This window comes from Chelon labrosus (assembly GCF_963514085.1).
Source record: "Chelon labrosus genome assembly, chromosome: 7".
NCBI classification, from domain to species: Eukaryota; Metazoa; Chordata; class Actinopteri; order Mugiliformes; family Mugilidae; genus Chelon; species Chelon labrosus.
In genome coordinates this window covers 3897372-3918325 of record NC_140343.1, presented here as the reverse complement: position 1 = coordinate 3918325, position 20954 = coordinate 3897372, and the positions used below count along the sequence as shown (strand labels likewise).

Sequence of the window (20954 nt, the reverse complement as noted above, 5' to 3'; positions counted from 1 at the left end):
ACTCATCTCATAATCCCAGCTACATCTCCTGATAGTTAATCTATTAGCCAACCCACATCAACTGATTGCTCAGCTGAGGCGTCCACTGGCAATTCTCATTCACGACTCCTTATTCAAACTAGTTTAGCCGGTCTGGGAAGTCATCCAGGTCATGGTATATCCGAAAGACGTTAAAGAAAGGCAGCTGGACTTGTAGAGTTTCTTGAAGACGTTTCATCTATCTATCTATCTATCGATCGATCTATCATCCAAGTCGCTTCTTCAGTTGTAAAGGACTGGTGGAGGAGTTGGGGATCAAATAGGAACATCTGTGGGTGATACCCATCAGAAACTTGCTTGACTAGTGTCTGTTAAGGACTAGTTGTTGAGGGAGACTACGTGTTTCTTTCTCAAACGTTATTTTTTAATATACTTTAGCCTTCCTACTTGTGCCGTTTCCCCTGCAAGCTGCTTTGTAACCCACCTCCACCTCCAGCCTTCCTTTTATGCTGTTTCGGTCCCAGTCAACAGCAGAGATGTCGACAACGCTCTGTATCCTCGGGGTCATTGCCGCTGCTCTACCTGCCTTCGGCGTTCTCTGTAGAAATGTGGAAGGGCATGGAGGTCCCTGAACAAAGCTGTACCGCCAGAAATTATTTACTGCAAATGGAAATATGGTTTCTTTGACGGAAACGGACCTGACTGCACAACTATGTTCCATTCTGGTAAACAGCTTTTACGGATTGGCGTAAAAACTCATCGCTATTGCTGCACCAGAACGTCGGATGTTGACACGGATGGCAGATTTGTTAGAAGCAGGTATACAGTGATGCACGGAGAGATTTACTTGCTGAGCTACTTGTGCAACAGTATATATCTGTTCCATAGATCATTGGCTCAGGCATTTTGGCTTGGATCCCAGGGTCACTGTTCGCTTGCTTCTAAAATTGTAAATTTGCATTTTTTCTTTATTTTATGTAAATATATAGTGAATTACTTGGATTTCATTCAAGTGTTAAAACAAGCAAAATATACCCTCAACCGTGGAAGTGTTTAATGGACATTTTTCAGTATTTCCTTAAATCGGTTAATGAAAACTGACAAACAAAAACAAGTATTAACTTCACATAACTTTGGATGCCGGTTTCAAATCCTCACCAGTTAGACTTTTTGCTTTTTAATATCGCTCAGATCACGTTAAATTAGAGTCAACACACTGACGGCAAAGCAAAGTAATAATAAGGTGTCAGGGTAGTACTCAGAAACACTCACTGAGACGTGAAATTTTCTTTTCTTTTTTTTTTTTACATGAACTAGATTACCAGTGTGCTGACTTGAACCTCATGAATATTAACCGTCAGCTAATGAGCGGAAGTGTTTTAGGCTGTTTGGGGCCAAGAAAAAGAAAATCCATGTTTGAATCTTGGCTTCATTCTCAAAGAAACTCTGTGTAAATTATACACTGATCAGATAATAATGCATAATGAAGACACGAGGAGTTTGTGTTTGTGTACTTTTATTTTTTTGTTATTTAGACCTTCAAAACGAGTTTACTGCTCAAAACAAAATGGCTGTCCCTGGTGTCTTTGCCTCAGTTTCACTCCAGACAATCAAAAGACGACGTTGTTTTTTTGTTCTGTTTTTCTTTTTTTCTTTTGGAGGGTTGCTGAAAGGATTTGTTGAAAACATTTCACCGAATGACAAAGTAACCTACTTAGTCATGTTTGAGGCAGATACGCGTCTTGTTTACGATCCTAGCGTCAGGAACGGCGGGTCCCCGCAGATTTAACACAGTTGTCAGACTTGAATGTGTTACGTTGTCATATGTAACACAACAACAACGACAGCAACACTGAACTGTGACAAGACTTGAAGCCAGGAAGAACTCCGCAGCAACATCAGTGGCGATACGCGAATGACAAAAACCTGTTTGACACAAAGTACTGACACACGCTTTTATCAAACACACTCTCTGCTTTTTAAAGAGAAAACATGAGTGATAGCTAAACGTTGGATTTTTACTTTCTTTGGGTCTGGTTTGGAGATTTTCATTCTGCATGAACCAACCTCTTTTTAAAAAGTTGTTGCATCAATCACGAATTGATTTAAAGCTTCAGTGAACCAGGCTCCGCTTCTTTTAATGTGTTTGGCTGTACAGATGGAAGAGAAGAAACCACTTTTTTTATCTATGTATTTTCCTTTAGACCTTAAATGTTTGCTCCATTAATCGATCAGCCGGTTATTCATTGGTCACAGTCTAACCAACAGCTATTTGAAAATGAACCTACAGATTTTCTAAACCCCTAAGAAATAGTTGTATATAGGATCATCAATGTTTAGTTTAGTTCTCCGTCTTCAACTTTGATATTGAATTGACATTTTAATCTGTTCCCAAGGGACAAGATTTTGGTACCAGAGGCTTTCAGGTTTTTGTTTTATAGTATAATACACTAGAATATGTTTTTTCTGCTTTGTAAATTGAAGATTGTTGTGTTTTAAACTGTTTGTCATTATCATTATTCACAGTTTTCTACCTTTCTAGACTAAATCTTGGCAAAAATCGTATTATTATAACGAAAAAAATCGCAGCCACAATTCCCTCTCCATTTGCCACCTTTTTTTTTACTTTGCTTAGCCGTATTTCTAACTGGTGTATAAAAGCAATAAGGCCGAGTTTTTTTTGTCCCATCTTATTATGGTAGAAATTACCGTAAGAGGTTCAGAGGGGATTACTTCCACCGTGGTTCTGCTGTGCCGCTGTGACTTTGTGTTCCCAACCCTGGGGTGGAGGGGGGGACTGGGAAATATATTCTTGTTGTTGAACCCCGCTGCATAGCCTTAGCAGAGGTCACAGTAAATGGAGGTAAATTAGCGAGCTGGCCAGCGCTAATCACTGCTCACTTAGCCATGAGAGGAAGTGGAGATGTTTAATGAAGTCTTGAAATTGAGAGAGTGCGTCAGCGGCGGCTATCTGGTTCGATACTAAACCGTGCTCTGCAGCTGCTGCTGCTGTGTCGCCGCTTAATGGAATTTGACCTCCTATCTTTTTAAGTTTACTTTTCATTACTTCCTTCTCTACCACCTACATCTTCCTTCCCACATTTGATTAACACATTTCTTTCCGACCGTTGCCTCGTCTTTTTCCCATCATCAAGCGCTCTCGTGTCATCTTACGTGTAAGTGCGTTTCTAATGCTTTCCTAACCATTGCGCCAGCAAAATGATCATTCCTCCGTCAGCCTTTGCCTCCACAAAGGAGACGAACCGGTGTTGGAGGGGTTTCAAACGCTTCCACATCAAAGGGTCCTTGGCGTGGGCAGGCAGCGCTGTGATGATAATCCTGTGTGAAGAGTACATCCTCGGTAACCAACCCTGTGGAGTCACAGCGCACAACCAACAGTCCTAATCCCCTTACACCACCAATGGGCCAGTCATTGTTTGACAGTCTTGTCTGAAAGTGAAATGGTGTCATTTAAAGAACCTTATCTTCGGTTTCTATAATGTCGACATTTTTGCAGGATTAGGAGGGAATCCAGAGGGCTATTATTGTTTTATGTTCTCATTTTCTTACTGTCTGTGCTGCTTTTACTGTAGTGGTTTTAGAGCAGATGATCAGTGATTCAGATTTATGCTGAATTTCCTGATTCTATAAGTCCAGTTGGGTTTCAGTTTTCACCGATATCTGCATACGAATGTGCAGAATCTGGAGGCAATTGACAAGATTTCGGCACTGGAAGCATTTCTGTTTTGATCAGTTTGCTTTGGTTGCAGCATAACAGTTTGCGTAGGAGACAAAAGAGCAAACTAACAGGAAAAAAAAGGCCTTTGTAGTGGTTTTAAACTGTTTTGCGTTGGCCGTCTCTTAACTCCAACTCCATTCTCACATGTTAGGGTTGCTAGTCATTCTGCAAAGATCTTTGACCAGTGCACGGAACAGCCAGTCTTGGCCCGGAAATCTGTAATCTGTAATCTGGATATCCACCGGCTGCAATGCATACTCCCGAAGGCTAAATCCTCAGAAGATAGTTGATTGGTTTCCATCTTGTGCTCATTCTAACCAACAGCTCCTTCACTTTTTTTTACATTCCAAACTATTCGTAAATGCACCTACAGATTTTCTAAACCTCTAAGACGTGGTTGTGAATAGGATCATAAATGTTGAATTATGTGTGAGAGGGTTTAGTTCTCCGTCTTCAACTTTGATATTGAATTGACATTTTAATCTGTTCCAACGGGACAAGATTTTGGTACCAGAGGCTTTTAGGTTTTTGTTTTCAGTCAGAGTAGTATTGATTAGTTATGTTTGAGAGTTGCATGCAGAGTTGCAGAGTTGCATCTTAGGGTTCCTAGTCATTCTGCATAGATCTTTGAGCGGTGCACGAAACAACCAGTCTTGGCCTGAATAACCGGCTGCGCTGGAAACTCTCTGAGCTAAATCATTGGTAGATAGTGATGGGTTCCCAAATTGTGCTCATTCTAACCACCAGCTCCTTTAGTTTTTTTTTTTTTTGTGGGGGGGTTTAAAACGCACCTGCGCATTTTCTAAACCTCTGTTCTACCTCAACATTGATGACCTCAACCATAGGGTCATCAATGTTGACTGATGTTGGAAAATTAGTGTTTAGCAAAATGAGATTCTTGGGTTTCAACTGCAGTGATCTACTACAAAAATATGATAATCCAAAATAATATAAAGTATGCAGCTTCTTCCTCATCCGGTCGCTCCTAACCAACAAAGTGGAGACCAGTTATACGGAATTGGAAGCATTTATCCTTACACTTTGTCTCAAGACTAAAAATAAAATGCAAAATTTGTCATTGTTACTGTTTTTTTTTTTAAACTAAACTTTGACTCATGGCTTTATTCATCCCAGCCCAGGTGTTCTGGAGCAGGCGCTGAGTGAATGAATCCCTGCTGTGTTAAGTGGAAAGCAAGGAAAAAGAAAAAAAAAAACAGCCACATGAGAAATCTTAATATCTGTGTGTGATTCTGAAGTTAGATACAGATGGTTTGCATTTAGAAGAAGAATCAGAAAGGAAGGGAAACTAGTTAGAGACCAAATCTGGAAAATGAAAATTGTCCTCGGGCGCCGTTCTGCCTAGAGACAGTTCTGAACAATGAATGCAACACAAAGGCAGCGAGATGCCGTCTCCTAATTAGAGCGTTAACGAGTCGACGCAGGTGCTCGGAGCTCCTTCAATTTCGCGACGCTCAGATAAGAGAGCCGCTGGGTAGCAGCAGGTTTACTATCAAGGGACCACCACAGCGAAACACGAGTGGCGCACTTTTTAATTGGCCCCTTTGTCTGGGCTCTACTTTTAGAAAGAGGGTTTAGTTCTTCTATCTTTAAGTTTGGAAAAGGAATAGTGACAACGCTGTTTCTGATTTAGTCATTTGTGGTCTGCTGTCTGGATGATCGGCTCCATTCTTGTGCCTTTTTTTGTGCATTTACAGTTTAACACTCATATGGCGACCTACTGTTGGCCTGTACGTTCATTGATTTTCATTTAGACTAGTTAAATACTAGCCTAAAACACAATGGTGGGCCGTGCATTTCCCAGCTTGGCCTTCAGTGACCACCAACGTCATTCAAAAGACCTCTTAATACGATCATTATGACGCCACTGCTATAGAAACCATCAACATAATATGGATACGCAATAAAACAGGACGTTGCATTGTAGACGGGTATCTCATACAGTGAGATGAATGCCATTACTAGAGCAAGAAACTCATTTAGAACAATTCAATGGCAAAAATATACATAAAAGATGTAAAAATAATTCATTTTACTCACCAGAACTTAAGAAACTATTTAGAGTTCTCTTCAGAGCCTGTCAACCAAGGGTAGCGCTCATAGTTGCTGACCTGAAAGTGGCGGACACTCCCTTTCCCCAGCTGGGTCAGGTTAGCTAGCTCCAGGGTTGGGCGGCCTTTCCTCACAATATCCAGCTTTTCCTTCAAACTACGCTGTGAAAATGTCTTTCTAAGAAGATCTGCAACCAAATCAATAACCTCTCCTCCCTCTGACATCGTGGGTTCAAAAAACAGCTATCAGAACGTTAACGGGGACGATTTGCTTGTGCAGCTCGCAACAGATGAACATGAACCGCTAGCTTAGCTTAGACGGAGCGTTTCTCTGACCGTCCAATCAGAGGATGCAAAAAAGCTGACGCTACCGTAGGTCACAGAGAAGGCCCAAGAATTCCACCTTAAAATGTGATTGGTTAAAGGAACAGCGTCATTACGATGTATTTTAGTTTTAATTGTGGAGGCCCAGGCAGATTTCTTTGACTCTGGCAACACATGACGGCTGAAATATGATTGGATAAAAGCTCTAATGCAAAGTTCCAACAGCTGAGAGACAGATAAGACATAACATGAAAAGAATAGATTACTGGAAATAATTTAATAAGAATAATGGGAAAATATTAAAATGTGATCTGTGATTTTTCACCACATAAATACTACCCAAACGATTTGATTGGCCTGCCAAAATATATCTATTAAAACCCTGCAGGTCTTTTGTAGCTTATCGTATTTTTTTTACCACAATTAAACCAGTTCTCCATCCACCGTGTGTCTGCTCTGTCATTAAACTAAATAAGCACTCTGTGGACCAGGTCGAAAATCTGAGTGATTATAGAGGAGTAAAGTGATGTTTTTTTTTGTTTGTTTTGCTGCGGTGCTGCCGTTGCTGATCGGTACAAAATTAATTAGATAATGTGGACACCTGTAATATTACAGCACGTGGTAAATGGCAGCTTTCCAATTTTTTTCTGAATGGAAATATTTTGCTTTCTGCATTTTGTGATAAAACTATTGTACAACATGTTATAATAGGGTAAATAAGGGATTATTTTTGGTGTTTTGCCTTTATCAGATAAGACAGTGTACTAAAATATTACATTCACTTTATTTAGACGTATGATTCTTGCTTGTAGTGCGACATTTCCAGAGCTCAGATCCATGACTGAATCCTCCATTTCTAAACCACAGCATTAGTAGCATATGCTACAGTATAACCCTGTGGCTGGACTAACAGGCTGTACCCTGGCCAGCACATCTCTCCAGCAAAGATTTTCTTCATTTAGGTCAGCAAGTAGACGCAGACAAATACTAAACCAGAATACTTAAGCAAAATAAGTAAGTGTTCCACAGAAACCCACTTTCCTGTCTTCTCTCTTCTTTTTCAGCATATTGACCCTAACAGGTGGTGGTTGTTTCTCAGTTTGTTGGATTGCGGTTCTAAAATGATTCATTCATGTGTTACCCTGTTATTCTGCAGACCAGCTCCAATTATTTGTCAGGAAAGCTTTCAGTTTTGGAGCTCGTGTTGGCCTGTCTTATTGTTCTGACAGCAGGAACTGCCTCTGTAGGACTTCTTTCAGGGTTGTTCTCAGTCGAGAAAAAATTAAATTTACTCAGGGGTAGACATTTCTGAGTCATCTGGTAAAACTGTGTGAAGGGGCTTAGCCTTGATTGATTAAACTGGTTGCGTCTGGTGCTCTGGTAACAGACTGTTTGGATTTAATTATGGGACATATTCCAACTGATGCAGAGAAAAAAAATACTTCTGCACTCACTCAGATGACGTATGACCTTGTTGCTGTTGCTCTTCTGTCCATCGCCGCATAATGCCTCGCCCAAATGATTTGATTGGCCCGGCAGATATAATTGCAGGAGCATAATCAGTTCCCAACGGAGTGACTCCAGACCAACTTTCCGCCACAAAATATTTGTATGCGGGGGAAGTTTGTCTGGATCCCTGCCACCTCATGTCATCCCCAAGTTCTTGCAGTGCCCTGTTGTTCCTGTGCCTCTTACATATGGAAACTAGGATTCAGTTCAGCAGTATTTTTCATTCCAGCACCAATGTCTAGCACAGAAACCATGACGCAACTAACAGTAATTATCAGTTTATGTCTCTGACAGACTGCAAAAGGGCAACATTTTAAGATAAAGCACCAGTAGATATTGCAATAACTGGAGATTTAAGTGCAGTTCAAGTTCAGGAACGACAATGGAAAACAAATTGAAGAAAATCCATATAAATAAATGGACAAAAAGAAATAATCATAGAGCTGTATTATCTTTCATTTTCTCATTTTTTTCTTTTGATGTTTTATCTGTTGCACCAGACCTTGCTGAATAAACCCATATTTAACCTTCAGAATGAGGCACTGCGCTCCTCTTGATCAGATATGCCCATGATAAATCTCAGGTCTGACTTTTAAAAGTTTTATTTTTGCTTATCTTATTCGTCCGCTACAGTTCCTGCATGACAATTATCCGGCCACAGCTCGGTGAGACGTTTAACACGGACAGCGTCGGTACAAATGAGACGCTAGCCCTCAAGGCCTCGGTATAAACCACAGAGGAGCGGCCAACGTGCTATTAGAGTTGTCGGCATACGTCGGAGTCGAGCTCCTCGCTTCCACAGAACAAGATTGGGCCCCGTCTGCTTTAAATTACGCCACCAAAGTCATCATCAGGGTGTCAGTCTTTACAAATGAGGTCTGCACAGGTCGACTGTGGAACCAGCTCTATTTGTTGTTAAGTGTGGGGATAATGGAAGCATATGGCTGTGTTCCTCCACACTCGTCTTTCTGTCTGGAGAGAGAATGTGGCAGGAGAAGAAGAAGAAGAGGAGGGCAGGGAGGGAGTGAGTTTTGATTCCATTTTCTGTCTCTCCGCCCCACTGGCTCCTCATTAACGTGTGGACCGAGTGATAAAATGTCATCGGAGGAAAAATAGTCGTCGGCCTGTGACAGAAAAGTGGGAGGAAGACGAAACGGAGAGACACAGAAGTAGCATAAAAAAGAGCACGACTGTGGATGGGTAGCTTTTAGTTTTAGAAACAGAAGAAGAGAAGTCAAAAGAGGAGAAGCTTATTTTCCATAAAACAACCCATTCTTCATATTCAGTCCAATGCTACATTTGAGTTTAGACGTACACCGATCAGGCATAAGATTATGACCAAATATTGTGTAGATCTCCTTTGTGGTGACTCATCAGAGAATGGACATGGGCCTTCTGAGGGTGTCCTGTGGTGTCTGGTAACACAATGTTGTTAGTGGGGGGGGGGCTTTGAGGGGAGGGGCCTCTGTGGATCAGATACTTGATCAGTTTGGGATCTAGTGAATTTGGAGGCCAGGTCAACACCTTGTGCTGTTCTTCATGTTTTTTTTTTTAGTTGTTCCTAAAGTGTTTTTGTGTGTGTGTCTGTGTCAGGCTGCATCCTGCTGGGGATGGCTGCTGCCATCAAGGAGTGTCATTGCTATGGGGTGGGGGTGCCTGGTCTGGTCTAGGTGGGTGCTACATGTCTAAGTAACATCCACACCAATGAATGCCAGGTCCAACAGTTTCACAGCAGAACATTGAATCGTCACAAGATGGTCAGTGTTATTCACTTCTCCTGTCAGTGGTTTTAATGTTATGGCTGATGGGTGTATATGCAAAATATAGAGACTTTGAGAGTCGTCTAAATCCACAGTAGTGGGTTAGTGCATAACAATTCTTGTTGGTGTGAACAAGACATTTTTTACTATTTTATGAAATATTTACAGACAATATTTTAATAGATTAATATTTAATCTGCGACAATTCATTTAATACATTTATTTATTCTTATTATATTATTAATACTTTCGTCTCTCTGCAAATGACACAGCAAGAAAAAGTCATTTAAAATAGTTTGGAAGCAAAACTCATGGAACAAGTGAAGTACAATAAAACGTGACACACAATAAAGAAGCACACCAATAAACAACATGAAATACTGGACATTGTGATGGATGTCGGCTCTGTTTTGATGACTTTCTCAGTGAATGTGATCCTCAAGCACCTCCTCGAGGGTTTTCTCTGCAGCGCAGTAGCGCCGTTTCACAGTGCTGAAGTGTCCTTGGTGTATTGTTGCGATTCTCAATCACGGTGTGTTTTGTAGTTTATTTCCCCTCTCTCTCTTTTGATACGTGTCACCGTTGACGTAAAGCGCCAAGATCCTTCGTGCTGCCACGGTAACGAGTTCACCGTTACCACATCAGGCTGAAATGAGAAACCAGGGAGTCATTACCAGTTTTCGGTGACTTGCACCTCCGCATGATTCACTGCCCTGAAAATACACTGCTGCTCTTGTCATTAAGGGAACATGCTCATAAGCTCTCTGCCATTGATGAAGCTATTTATATGTACAAAACAAAACCATAAGTCAGTTTACACACAAGAAGCCACTGGAAAACGCACAGGAGCACCTCTTAGCCACCGTGCATGCAGCGTAAATCAGTGCTATTATGTCCAACGCTCTCTTTGCCTGTTAGATACCTGACATTTGAAGTTCTGCAGGACCCTGTTCAAACTCTACGGTTAAGCTAAATCAAATTATTGAGAGCCACACCGCCTCTCCTGTCAGAAAATCATTAAGAACTTATCTCCTTCGACATGCCGGGCCTCCGCCGAACCATTCATGTGATTTTAAACCTTGAGAAGTTCTCCTTTGAAACTGTTGAAAGCGTTATGTGCTCAGGATGGGAGACGGCTGCATAGGGTGCTACGTGGGGCCACTAACATTTAATTTGGAAAGTACTTTGATGTAAAAAAAAAAAAAAGTCATTGCTGCTACAAAAGAAAGTGTGCGTGTGTGCGCTCTGACTGAATGGCATCTTCTTGCCCTTTTTTTTATATAAATGATTCAAAGTGTAAAAGAAGTTTCAGGCTTTCAGTCTTAAATTGAAATAGAGTCCCTGCTTTAATCTTGGAGACCACAGCAGACTGTGGCATTAAGGTTACATGAGGATCAGAGCTGCCGCTGGAGCATCGCTTGTCCTGTAATAAAAGATTATAAAACCACAGCTACACAGTTGCAGTACAAAAGGTTTGTCTCGTTTTTCCGTGTAATGTCGTGTAGAGAGATCATATATCAGAAAGTTTAATTAACATTGAAATAAAGCTCACCACTACTTCCCAGATCTCAATGTCACATGTCTTGAGCAGAACCCAGCTTATAGAGACCTCATGGTGATAGGTTATAGTGGGCGGGGCTTAGCTGGAGGCAAAACAATCCACAGGAGTACGTTAGCTAACTCTGTGTTGGCTTGTTTTTAAAATGGTGGAAGTGGAATGGTGGTCATTCTCTAAACGGAACCAAAAGCTGCGCAGCATGGCTAGGTAAGTATATGTGATAGTTATATAGGCTAATGGATAGGCTAATGAATATGCTAATGGCGGCCAATGGCTAAGAGGCTAATGAAATAGCAAAACATATTTAGCTGTGTTATATTTGGCAAAATATGAAGTAAATTAAGCTTGCTATCAAAGTATCAGCGTAGCGTGTTATGTCTAACGTTAGCTAACTTTCTAGTGGGAGCTAGCAAATGCTATTGTTGGCGATCGCCTTGGTCCAATCCTTTCGTTTAATCATGTTTAAGCACTGGTTTCTCTGATCTTTTTGACATGGAGTAGCAGCTAGTATGTGATTTTTTTTTTTAAGTTTGGGGGTATTAACCGTACTCTGGCACCGTACAACATAGCAAGATAACATTTTGATAACGGTAGCATCTGTGGTTTTTGCCTCCAGCTAACCACCGTGATGTAGTTGGGACGTAGGATGTAAATAGAGGCTCTGAGCCATCGACTGTATAAAGATGGACGACGGAACAGTTGCTCAAAAGTGAAGCCAAAGCAAGTAGAGCTCCCCCTGGTGTCAGGCTGCAGTATAGGTCATAAGCTCCGCCCCCTCCATGTTAGTGGACGGGACTTGGGCCAAACTAAAACACTAAAATTACTTGTCAAATACATTTTTTTCAAGGTTAGTTTCAGTCATTCAGGTAGTTAATATAATACTGATGCATATTCAAAACGAAAACGCAAGTGAGTCTGGAGGAAGGGCGGTCGGGTCATTGATATCGCGGCTCCACTCTCGGCCCGTACTACACAGACTCTGGTTCCAAACTTGCAACATGGCGCCGCCTGTAACCCCAGGAAAATAGCGTCTGTTTGGCCAATGTATGGAAGTGGGGACGTATTGTCCATATTTATATACAGTCTACGGTCACAGCCCAGTAAAAAGACTTAAATGACGGAATATGGGATATTACAGAAGGAGAAGATGGAAGCAGAAGCAGGCTGATACATTCATGTATCTGGATAAAGCATACATGCAGCAGCCATTGTATTTATGATGGAGAGTATGAATTGTAGAACATCTTAGTGGGCATACGGTGCTCTCATAAAGTTACTGTTGAAAGAATAAACGCGAGTACTGAGGCAGAAAAATATGTCAGTGATTGTAATGGTTTACTTTACACTTGAGCTGGCTGCCATGATGCATGAATATATACAGTATCATCAGGATATTGGAACATTATGCATATCAGTTAGCTGTTAGCGTTGAACACTGGGCAGGATGAGAAACATGCAGCTCCACAGATCAGAAACACATTGCTTGACCTCAAAGTTTCTATTGAAGGAGAAATTTGTCCTGGATTAAAGGGCACAAAGACATGGACACAGCTAAAGATAAAAGATTTCCAAAGTGAATTAATGTTCTCGATATAAACTTAAACTCTTTCCAGATTTAGTTGGCTCATTCTGAGGATTTTGCACATGAGGAGAGCTCGACAGCTAACTGATGGTCCAAACCACATGTGTGTATTCAATTATTTAGTCAGCTGGTCAGGATGCTTTATTAAACTGCTTCGACGTGAAGTAGACGCCGCGGTGCCGCTTTTGTTCTCCTGCTTCAACTGAGTTTTTCTCCACACACTTGACTCGACCAGATTGCTCGCCGATTGATCTGTTCGCCTCACGGTGGAAAACCACTCAGGTCGCTTTGATTAATTACCGCGCGGCGAAAATATACCGTGACTGATCAATCACTGCCACCTGCTGAGCTGAGTCAGCCAGATCAGTGACTACATGATGTCCTAAACAATACCTGTGCGCTCTACTTGCACGTTTTGCGCTGCGTGAAGAGAAATATTATATATTATTTAATCCTTAAAATTTGAAAGTACTGTATTGTAGTACATAAATAAAGTACTTTGAAAGATGCAGTTCAGTTAGAAGCACTCAGAAGAACTCTGAAGAAGAAATAATCATAACTGGCCGGAAGTCTGATTTAAAAAACGTATATTATTATATTATGCAAATATATTTTATACGTTCAGTTCAATTATATAGATCAACAATAATAATAATTTGCATAATTTTAATTTAAAAGTTAAAATCTCACAGATCTCTGCTTTGTTGTCTTTGGCGACACCTGTGGCAGTAAGTGGTAATTGCAGGCATGTTTTTGAACCTCACTTCCCAGGGATCTAAAGTTTTGGCAATCAACTAAACATTAAAGGTCAAAGAGGTTTTTATTGTCATTTCAACCGTATATATATGCTTATATATAATACAGATGTTAGCTGTGTCTGTGAAATATATAGCAAATATGTTGTGTTTTTGTCACCGTTAAAATTAACTTATGTTTAATTTGCATTAGAACAACCAAGACAGAGGAAAACCTGCGGGTTTTGCTCCACCCAAAAAGAGGTGTGGAAGCAGTTAACCTCAAATCTATGAAGCCATTAGTCCTGCTTCTCAGACTGCGCTGGAGCCAGAGGTGTCTCAGCATTTCCTTCCTCGTCACGTCTTTCTGCCTCTTGCTCTGGCGGTCATTATTTTTTCTTGCTGTGGAACCTGAGCTCTCAAAAAGCTTGCTGCATTACTATGACAACCAACAACCTTGAGTTGTCATGTTATTAGCTGCAGAATAGCTGCGTATAACATCGAGCCATGCAGAGACTGGGAATAAACTTTGTTTTCTGTGCTGCGGCAGTTTTTCCATTTTCGTTGTTGTCATTACTGAAATAGTTGGAAGTTTTCGCTGACGAGCAAATTATCTATTTAAGTTTATTTATTTTGAGGTGGAGGGTTTACATGAATCAGCGCTGACCATGTTTATCTCTCCCTCCCTGTTTTCTTCTCCTCTATCTGCCCATCTCTCTCTCTCTCGACCTGTCTTCCGATGTAGGTTCACCTCTTGAAGGACCAGCTGAGCGCCGAGGCCACGGCCCGACTGGAGGCCCAGGCTCGGGTCCACCAGCTGCTGCTGCAGAACAAAGACCTGCTGCAGCACATCTCCCTGCTGGTTAAACAGATCCAGGAGCTGGAGACCAAGATGTGCGGACCAAATTCCAGTGAGTGGATTCATTCAGAGGCTCATGCGCACACACATAAGCTGTATGATGGAGTTTACACATAAATAAACTCTCTGAGAATCTACAGTATGTGCTGCAGGACAGAAACGCATAGACATATATGGTGCACTTTTGGCATGACAGAGGCTTTTATGCAAAGCGACGTGAAGATTGTAAACTGTGACCTACATCAGCCTCTGCTGGCAGTCAGTGGGAAATGTGCATAATGTAAAGACAGCTTATTAGCTATGGCGATCTGCTTTGACATTTAATTGACCCATAAGTGATTAAAGATCCCATCAGGCATTTGGGGAAAATAGCATTTTTGTGCAATAAATGTCGTTTATGCATAGACCTTTAAATAGTTTCATGATAATTCAAAAGATACGGCGTAAATCGCTATTTGATTCTTATTTAAAACTTGGCAAACAATAAAATCTGAAAAAGTAAAGGTCTGGTGATGCAGATAAAGTCTTCCAAGTGATTTTTTTTAATAACTGGACTACATGAGTCAGAGTATAAGAAGAAGAATAATCAGGATGACAAAGATGACAATAGCCCTGCATGCGACAGAGTAAACATTAATCTGCACAATGCATGAGAGAGTAGAGTAGTACGTGGCAGCAGGCAGCGTGAGTTTACCACCAGTTAGAGCTAGATCTAATGGAAGCTTCTGCATTAAAGCTTCTGCAGTAGTTGTGTTTTGGGACCAGCTCTCAGTCTCTGCACACGTCCTGTCGCTGTTCTTTTGTCCACGTCCCCCTTCCGTCCTGTCCCATCTCACTCCTCCGAAGCTTCAAACCCGTTCTTCGACTCTTTGGTCTGTCAATCTTCTCGACCCTCCCTCTAAAATGTCACCCCCTTGAGAATCTTTTATCTTAGCGAGTTTTACAGAAATTCAGCGGAGGAAGAATCATTTTCTGATTGTCACCCATCTACGTTGGACCTTTTAATAAGGTCAGGAGAGCTTTTCACTCAAAATAGTTTGAGATGAAACAGGCGCAGTGTTTGAACGGCTTCACGTCTTTTGCCGAGTGGCAGAGCTTCGGGACGGGCAGACCTCTTTGACGCACTTAAATGAAGTGGCGCCGTCGTTTTGATGTCATTAGTCACACGTGTCCTTTTCCTGCTCACGGGTCAAAATGTTCTCCACAGAGAGGTTCGTTTCTCTTCAAGCTTCTGAAAAGTAGCGTGCCTCTTCATCAAGGATAGCAGCTGTAGTCACTGTGGATTCACAAGAGTTGGAGAGGATTTCAGACATGACACAGTTATGGACAAAAAATATTCCTCATTGTTTACCTGTAATTTGCTACTGCTAGTTTTTTGCAACATGGCCGAATATTTTTCCGATTCTGGGGTTGTGGACGACGACTCAACGGGGAATAGCACTAGCGTATCATAACAAAATATTGGTGAAATTAATGAGTTTCGCGGCAGATAATGCGTTATTTAGAGGCTGCTTTTCGGTGCCCCAGTCACTTCGACTATATGGATATACGCGGCGCTCCACTGGAGCTAAATATCTTCCAAAGGACTAAAAATGACACCAAAGTGAGTAAACGATCGTATTTTATGCCAGAAAAAAGGTCCAGGTGTAAAAAGGTGTAAAATACGGTAGTTCCCCTTTACTGCTGGAAATGCAAAAGAGGTACAGTGGTATAGTGGAATCCGTTCATGCCTGGGTTCGGTGCATTCTCTCCCTGCGCTTGTGTGGGTTTTCTCTCTGTGCTTCGGCTTCCTCCTCCAGTCCAAAGACATGCGTCAATAGGTTAATCATATAAATAAATTGGCCATCAGACTAGCAACTTAAGACACAAGATTGGAGTGTGAGTTGGTAGTTGTCATCTGCAGCTCGAGAGTTTTCACTCGGTTAACTGTTTAAAACCACCACAGCATCTCTGCATTGCAGGTATTTGCTCTTCGCAGACAAGCAAAACCTACTTAAATGTGTTTATTCAATCTTAATCTCACTATAAACGGAAACCAGAAAGCTTCCAGTACCCAAATCTTGTCCTTAGATGATAAAATAATTGTGTTTTGTCGTTTAAAAAGCATTTAAATGCATCAATCTATTACTTAAACTCTCAAATATTATGTCTTCTGATTGCTGCTGTCCTGCAGGAAAGAGTCAATTAAAAACTTGATTGAGCGTTGCTGTCTATTTTGGTTTCGGTGCTTAAAAGAAGGACTATCTGAGGTTTGAGCTCCAGGTCTGTGCTGCGAGTCTACAAAGAACTGTGAGAGCAGGTTTCACTGAGCAGCTGTGTTGGTGATGAAACACTTTGAAACATGTTGTTTTTCCTTTTGTCTTTCTGTGTACGAGAACGCGTTGATTTATTGGTAACGGGGCGATTCATTCTGTTAGGATTTATAATCCTCTATTCCCCCACAATTCACAGATATCTGTATCACATACATCCGTCTTCTTCCAGTGCATGTGATAGCAGATGAATTTAAATCAACGCACAGTGGAACTTTTGAATGTGTCTTTATTCCTTATTCATCACTTGCTGACTGGATTTCCTTCTGTTTATCTTCCACCTCTTTGTCTCGTCCCCTCTCTCCAGTGGGCTCCCAGGACAGTTTGCTGGAGATCACGTTCCGTTCCACGATACCTCCGGTGATCTGCGACCCCACGACGCCTAAACCCGAGGTGTCCGCCCTCAACCTGCCTGCGCTCGGCACCAGCGACGGAACCAGCAACGCCTTTTCATCCACCAACGGGACTCTGGGAAGCCCACTAGGTAGGGACCAGTGTCTACTCAAACTGGAGTGTTTCCGTTTCCTCCCGGGACCCCCGGGGCCTCCGCCTCCTCGGCTCCCCTCGCCTCCCCCGGCGCTCAAGACGAACAGGCCAGAGATAAAAGACCGAGAAGTGTCGGAGAGCCCGACAAAGTTATCGCCCCGCGAGGTCAGGTCTGTGGGCTGCCTGGAGTTCGCCAGGTTTCGCGAGTCGGGTATCGCTTCGGAGTACGAGTCGAACACGGACGACAGCGACGATGAGGACGAGGGGGAGGACGAGGAGGACGAGGAGATGGAGATCTTCGGCTGGGGAACGGATGAGGAGACGTTGAGGCTGCTCAATGTTCTCAACAGCCGGGGAACTCCCGACTGTCTGGGAGATGAAATTGCGGTGTAGCGTAGAAGAATCCTACTGTCGAGATAAAACAGAAAATCCTTGATCTGTTTTGTCCATTTGCTCCAAACACACAGTGGACTGAGCTCTGTCAGGTCTGCACAGTTACATCCAGTATACACAAGGCTTATGTGAAAACACCAGGTAAATCAGGTCAGCGTTTGCACACCCTCTGATTTAAGTTACATGCACTTTAATATAGTTTATGTTTAAAGGACGTTCATCGTCCTCTGTGGATATTCTGACCCTCAAACCTTAAGGTGCATTCAGCTTGAGCATGAAGCAAATTTTGAAAGCTGCACTTATTTGCTTCAATCTATAAGAGAAAGCACGACAGTTGTCATTTAATTTGGGGCCAAAGCAAAAACAAGCTGCAGTACAACACAGCATCATCTGCAAATGTGCAGATAATGTGCTTTTCTTTGTTTCTGATATGCATTGAAATGCATTACTCTATTACTTGCACTGGACTTCCACAGTCACATTTAATGTCTGAAGCAGGGCCAACCCCCTCTCCACCTCCATCAGTGCAGCCCTCTGCAGTTTTTTAACCCTACTATTGTCCACCGGGTCAAGTTTGAGCCACCGCGAACGTCTCTAAATCACCGTCTGCCGCCAAAGAATATAGTAATGAACTGAAAATAAGTTTGCACAGAATTAGGTGACATATTTTATTTTAGGCTTCATAAATAGTGAACAAAAGTTGCACTGTCGATGGGACAACAATTCGGGGGGGAGGTGAAAAAAGGCATCAAATTGAGCAGCAGTACTCTATGCTATGCAGGGACATCAGAGGACTGACTAAACCTGAACATTTAAATCACTCAGACATTGTTAAATTGAATGAAAATACAGTCAGTAGGAAAATTGCCACTCAGTTTGTGTTTTCAACAATCTAAATTAATGCATTTTTTTCATTTTTCTGTGACAAATCCAATGCTACAATTTTCACACTGAACCAAAAATGACCTCAGACCTATTGAGCGTCACGAGAGTGCATACAAACGGCAGGAGCTAAACTTCACGATTTGCAGTGAGTGCTGCTGAAGAGGGCTTCTTTAATTCAGCAGTAAGATGATAATTTGCTTCGCATTCATTCTGAACGCACTTTAAGGTTATTATTCTCCGTCGCTCGCGCCTCAAAGACAAGAGACAACAGTTTGAATCTAATTGATACGCACACTCATGCATAAATTCTTACTCTTGCTGCTCTTGTTTCCTTCCCTTTTTTTTTTTTTCTTCCTTTCTTGATTACACACACATCCTGTCCATATATCAAACACACACACACACTTACATACTAATCCCTAACTGGGATTCAGGAGCTTAAAAGTCTGCGTAAGGCCCGGGTATCTGTGTCGTCAGGACGTAACAGGAAATTGAACCTAACTGCTTCGGTTTAAAAAATGTACATATGGAATATCTCCTCTAGGTTAGTTCAGGGGCAAAGCTTTCAACTTCACTTGAGAGCGTAGCTGTCGGCAGGGTTCGGGATGTCCCGCTGGATTGAAAAGTGACTCTTCACATCGTGAGAGATGAACGCTGGGGCCTTGTTTGTGGAGGAACTTTGTTACCGTCTCTATGTTTTAGAAAGGGATCCCTCTTCCTGGCTCCGTCCATAATTAAGCAGAGACTATTTTTAGACAAATATGTGTGCACACCTTGTTTTCTACGTCATTCCACAGAACTGACGAACTGCTCTGTCCTTGACTCCTGCGGGCAGCAGCCCCCACCTCCCTTTTCTGTCTCCTAACAGTTTGTTGTCTTGGTAGTCAGAGCATGTTTGCACTCCTTTCACTTGTCCACGCATTTCCACACTTTTTTTTTTTAATTTATGTAAAGCTGGGATTAGTCGGACCTCGAGGAACACTGTTTGTTTCTTTTTTTTTATTCATCTCGTGAACAAAAACTCTTCCCCTCGTGCCAGAACAGCGGCTCACGAATGGCAGCCAAAAGGGGGGAGTCTGGTTTTGTTTTAAAGCCATCTCTGTGTACGGCCTCCAGGCACACTGCAGTATTAAAGTGTTCATTTTGTTTCAAGAGGAACGCCGTAGAGTTTTCATTCTGCGTACAGTTGGGCTCAGATTATCAGAGCAGCGATCCTGTTTAATCAATGCACGCTGTCCGGTGTTGGAAGGGGAAAAATAGATGCTGCAGAGATTCAAATGGGAATCGGGCAAAGCGCTCGCTATCTTTTGCAAAGAGCTTTAGCCCCTGATAGGATCAAACCAATCTGTGGACCGGCTCCATAGTCAGCTGGTAGTATCTGAAATGATAGTTCTCTCAGGTTTGTTTGGAAATTCATGCCAAATCAGAGTCGCATGACTCTCGATAACATAAATCTACTCAGACAGAGAGTCGTTCAATCCCAAGTAGAGGTCTCCGTGGGTATAAATGTTGGGCCTGATCCAAAATGGACCAAAGTTGAAAACCTGTCAGACTATGGCGTGAGAAATTGTAACTTCTAAAAAAAAAGAAATCCAATAAGAAAAAGATCCGTGACGAGTGAAAACTGGCTTGAAACGTACCTTGAAATATAGTCGACACTTCGCGCTCTCCATCTAACCTCAGATAGAGTATTTTTCCTCCTGCAAAGATGATGAAACGCCATCGGATCAGAGCCGGTAACAAAACCTGCTGGGAAACACTTTACAGAGACGACAAGGATTTAGGTGAGACAGACGGAGATTGACGTGCCGCAGGGATCCCTGGAAGGATTCAGAGCTGAGAGTGGACGCCTTATACGCCACCTTTGCTGTGTTTTTTTTTGGGGGGGGGCGGCACAGTGGTGTGGTGGTTAGCACTGATGCCTCACAGCAAGAAGGTTCTGGGTTCTAATCCATCGGCCGACTGGGGCCTTTCTGTGTGGAGTTTTTCTTTTGATGTGATTGAAACAGTGTGAAGGATGCGCCATCTATATTCCTCTTCCCCGTCTCTCCTTTATTTTCCTCTGCTTTTTTTTTTCCAATTTTGATTAAAATCATTGAAAATCACATGTGAGCTTCAGATGCAATCAACATCAGATAATTCCGTTGTTTGAATTTAACGAGACGGCCCCTGGAAATCGACCGAAGGGATAATCAGACCTGTTGCAATAAATCATCAGACGCCGATCGTTTAAAAAGGTGACTCCGTCTGGTGATTTTTTTTTTTTATTTTTTATATTTTTTTTTAATTGCTTTTAATCACAGAAGGTATCGCATTATCAGGAAGGAGATTACTTTACCATCAGGCTCAAATCGTGTTCTGGAGAGGACGTGTCCAGAGACCGGCTGATATTGTGAAAGTATTAGCGTGTGCGAAGTGCGTCTCCTCGTTCTGTCTCTCAGCGGTCGGACAAGCACAGAAAATTCCTTCTACCTCCTACGCACCGTCTACTCTGACGTCTTCTCTCTTTTGTGCATTACTGTGATTTCAGTAAAAGTAATATTTATTAGCTGCAACGTGAGCCGCTCTATTGAAGTGACCATGGATTAAAGCACAAAGAGAAAAACTCAACACAGTGGCACAGAAAGTGGCGTAGTTACAGAATAATATCTGAGTATAAATACTAAATTCACTGCTTGGCCAAAAAAGAAGTCACCACCTGGATTTAACTAAACTAATAGGTAGGAGCCTCCTGTTAGATAATTACTGCATGGATGATTATCTTT

General features: G+C 42.0%; 1 protein-coding gene across 1 annotated transcript in view; it reads left to right on the top strand.

The window, feature by feature from the left end:
* LOC311490481 (carboxyl-terminal PDZ ligand of neuronal nitric oxide synthase protein-like) overlaps positions 1-20954 on the top strand; it is a 201652-nt gene that overhangs the window by 153976 nt on the left and 26722 nt on the right. The window contains exons 9-10 of the mRNA XM_084547974.1: positions 14000-14165; positions 16733-16909. Coding sequence (XP_084404100.1) covers positions 14000-14165; positions 16733-16909 — 343 coding nt within the window. The remainder of the gene's footprint in view (positions 1-13999; positions 14166-16732; positions 16910-20954) is intronic.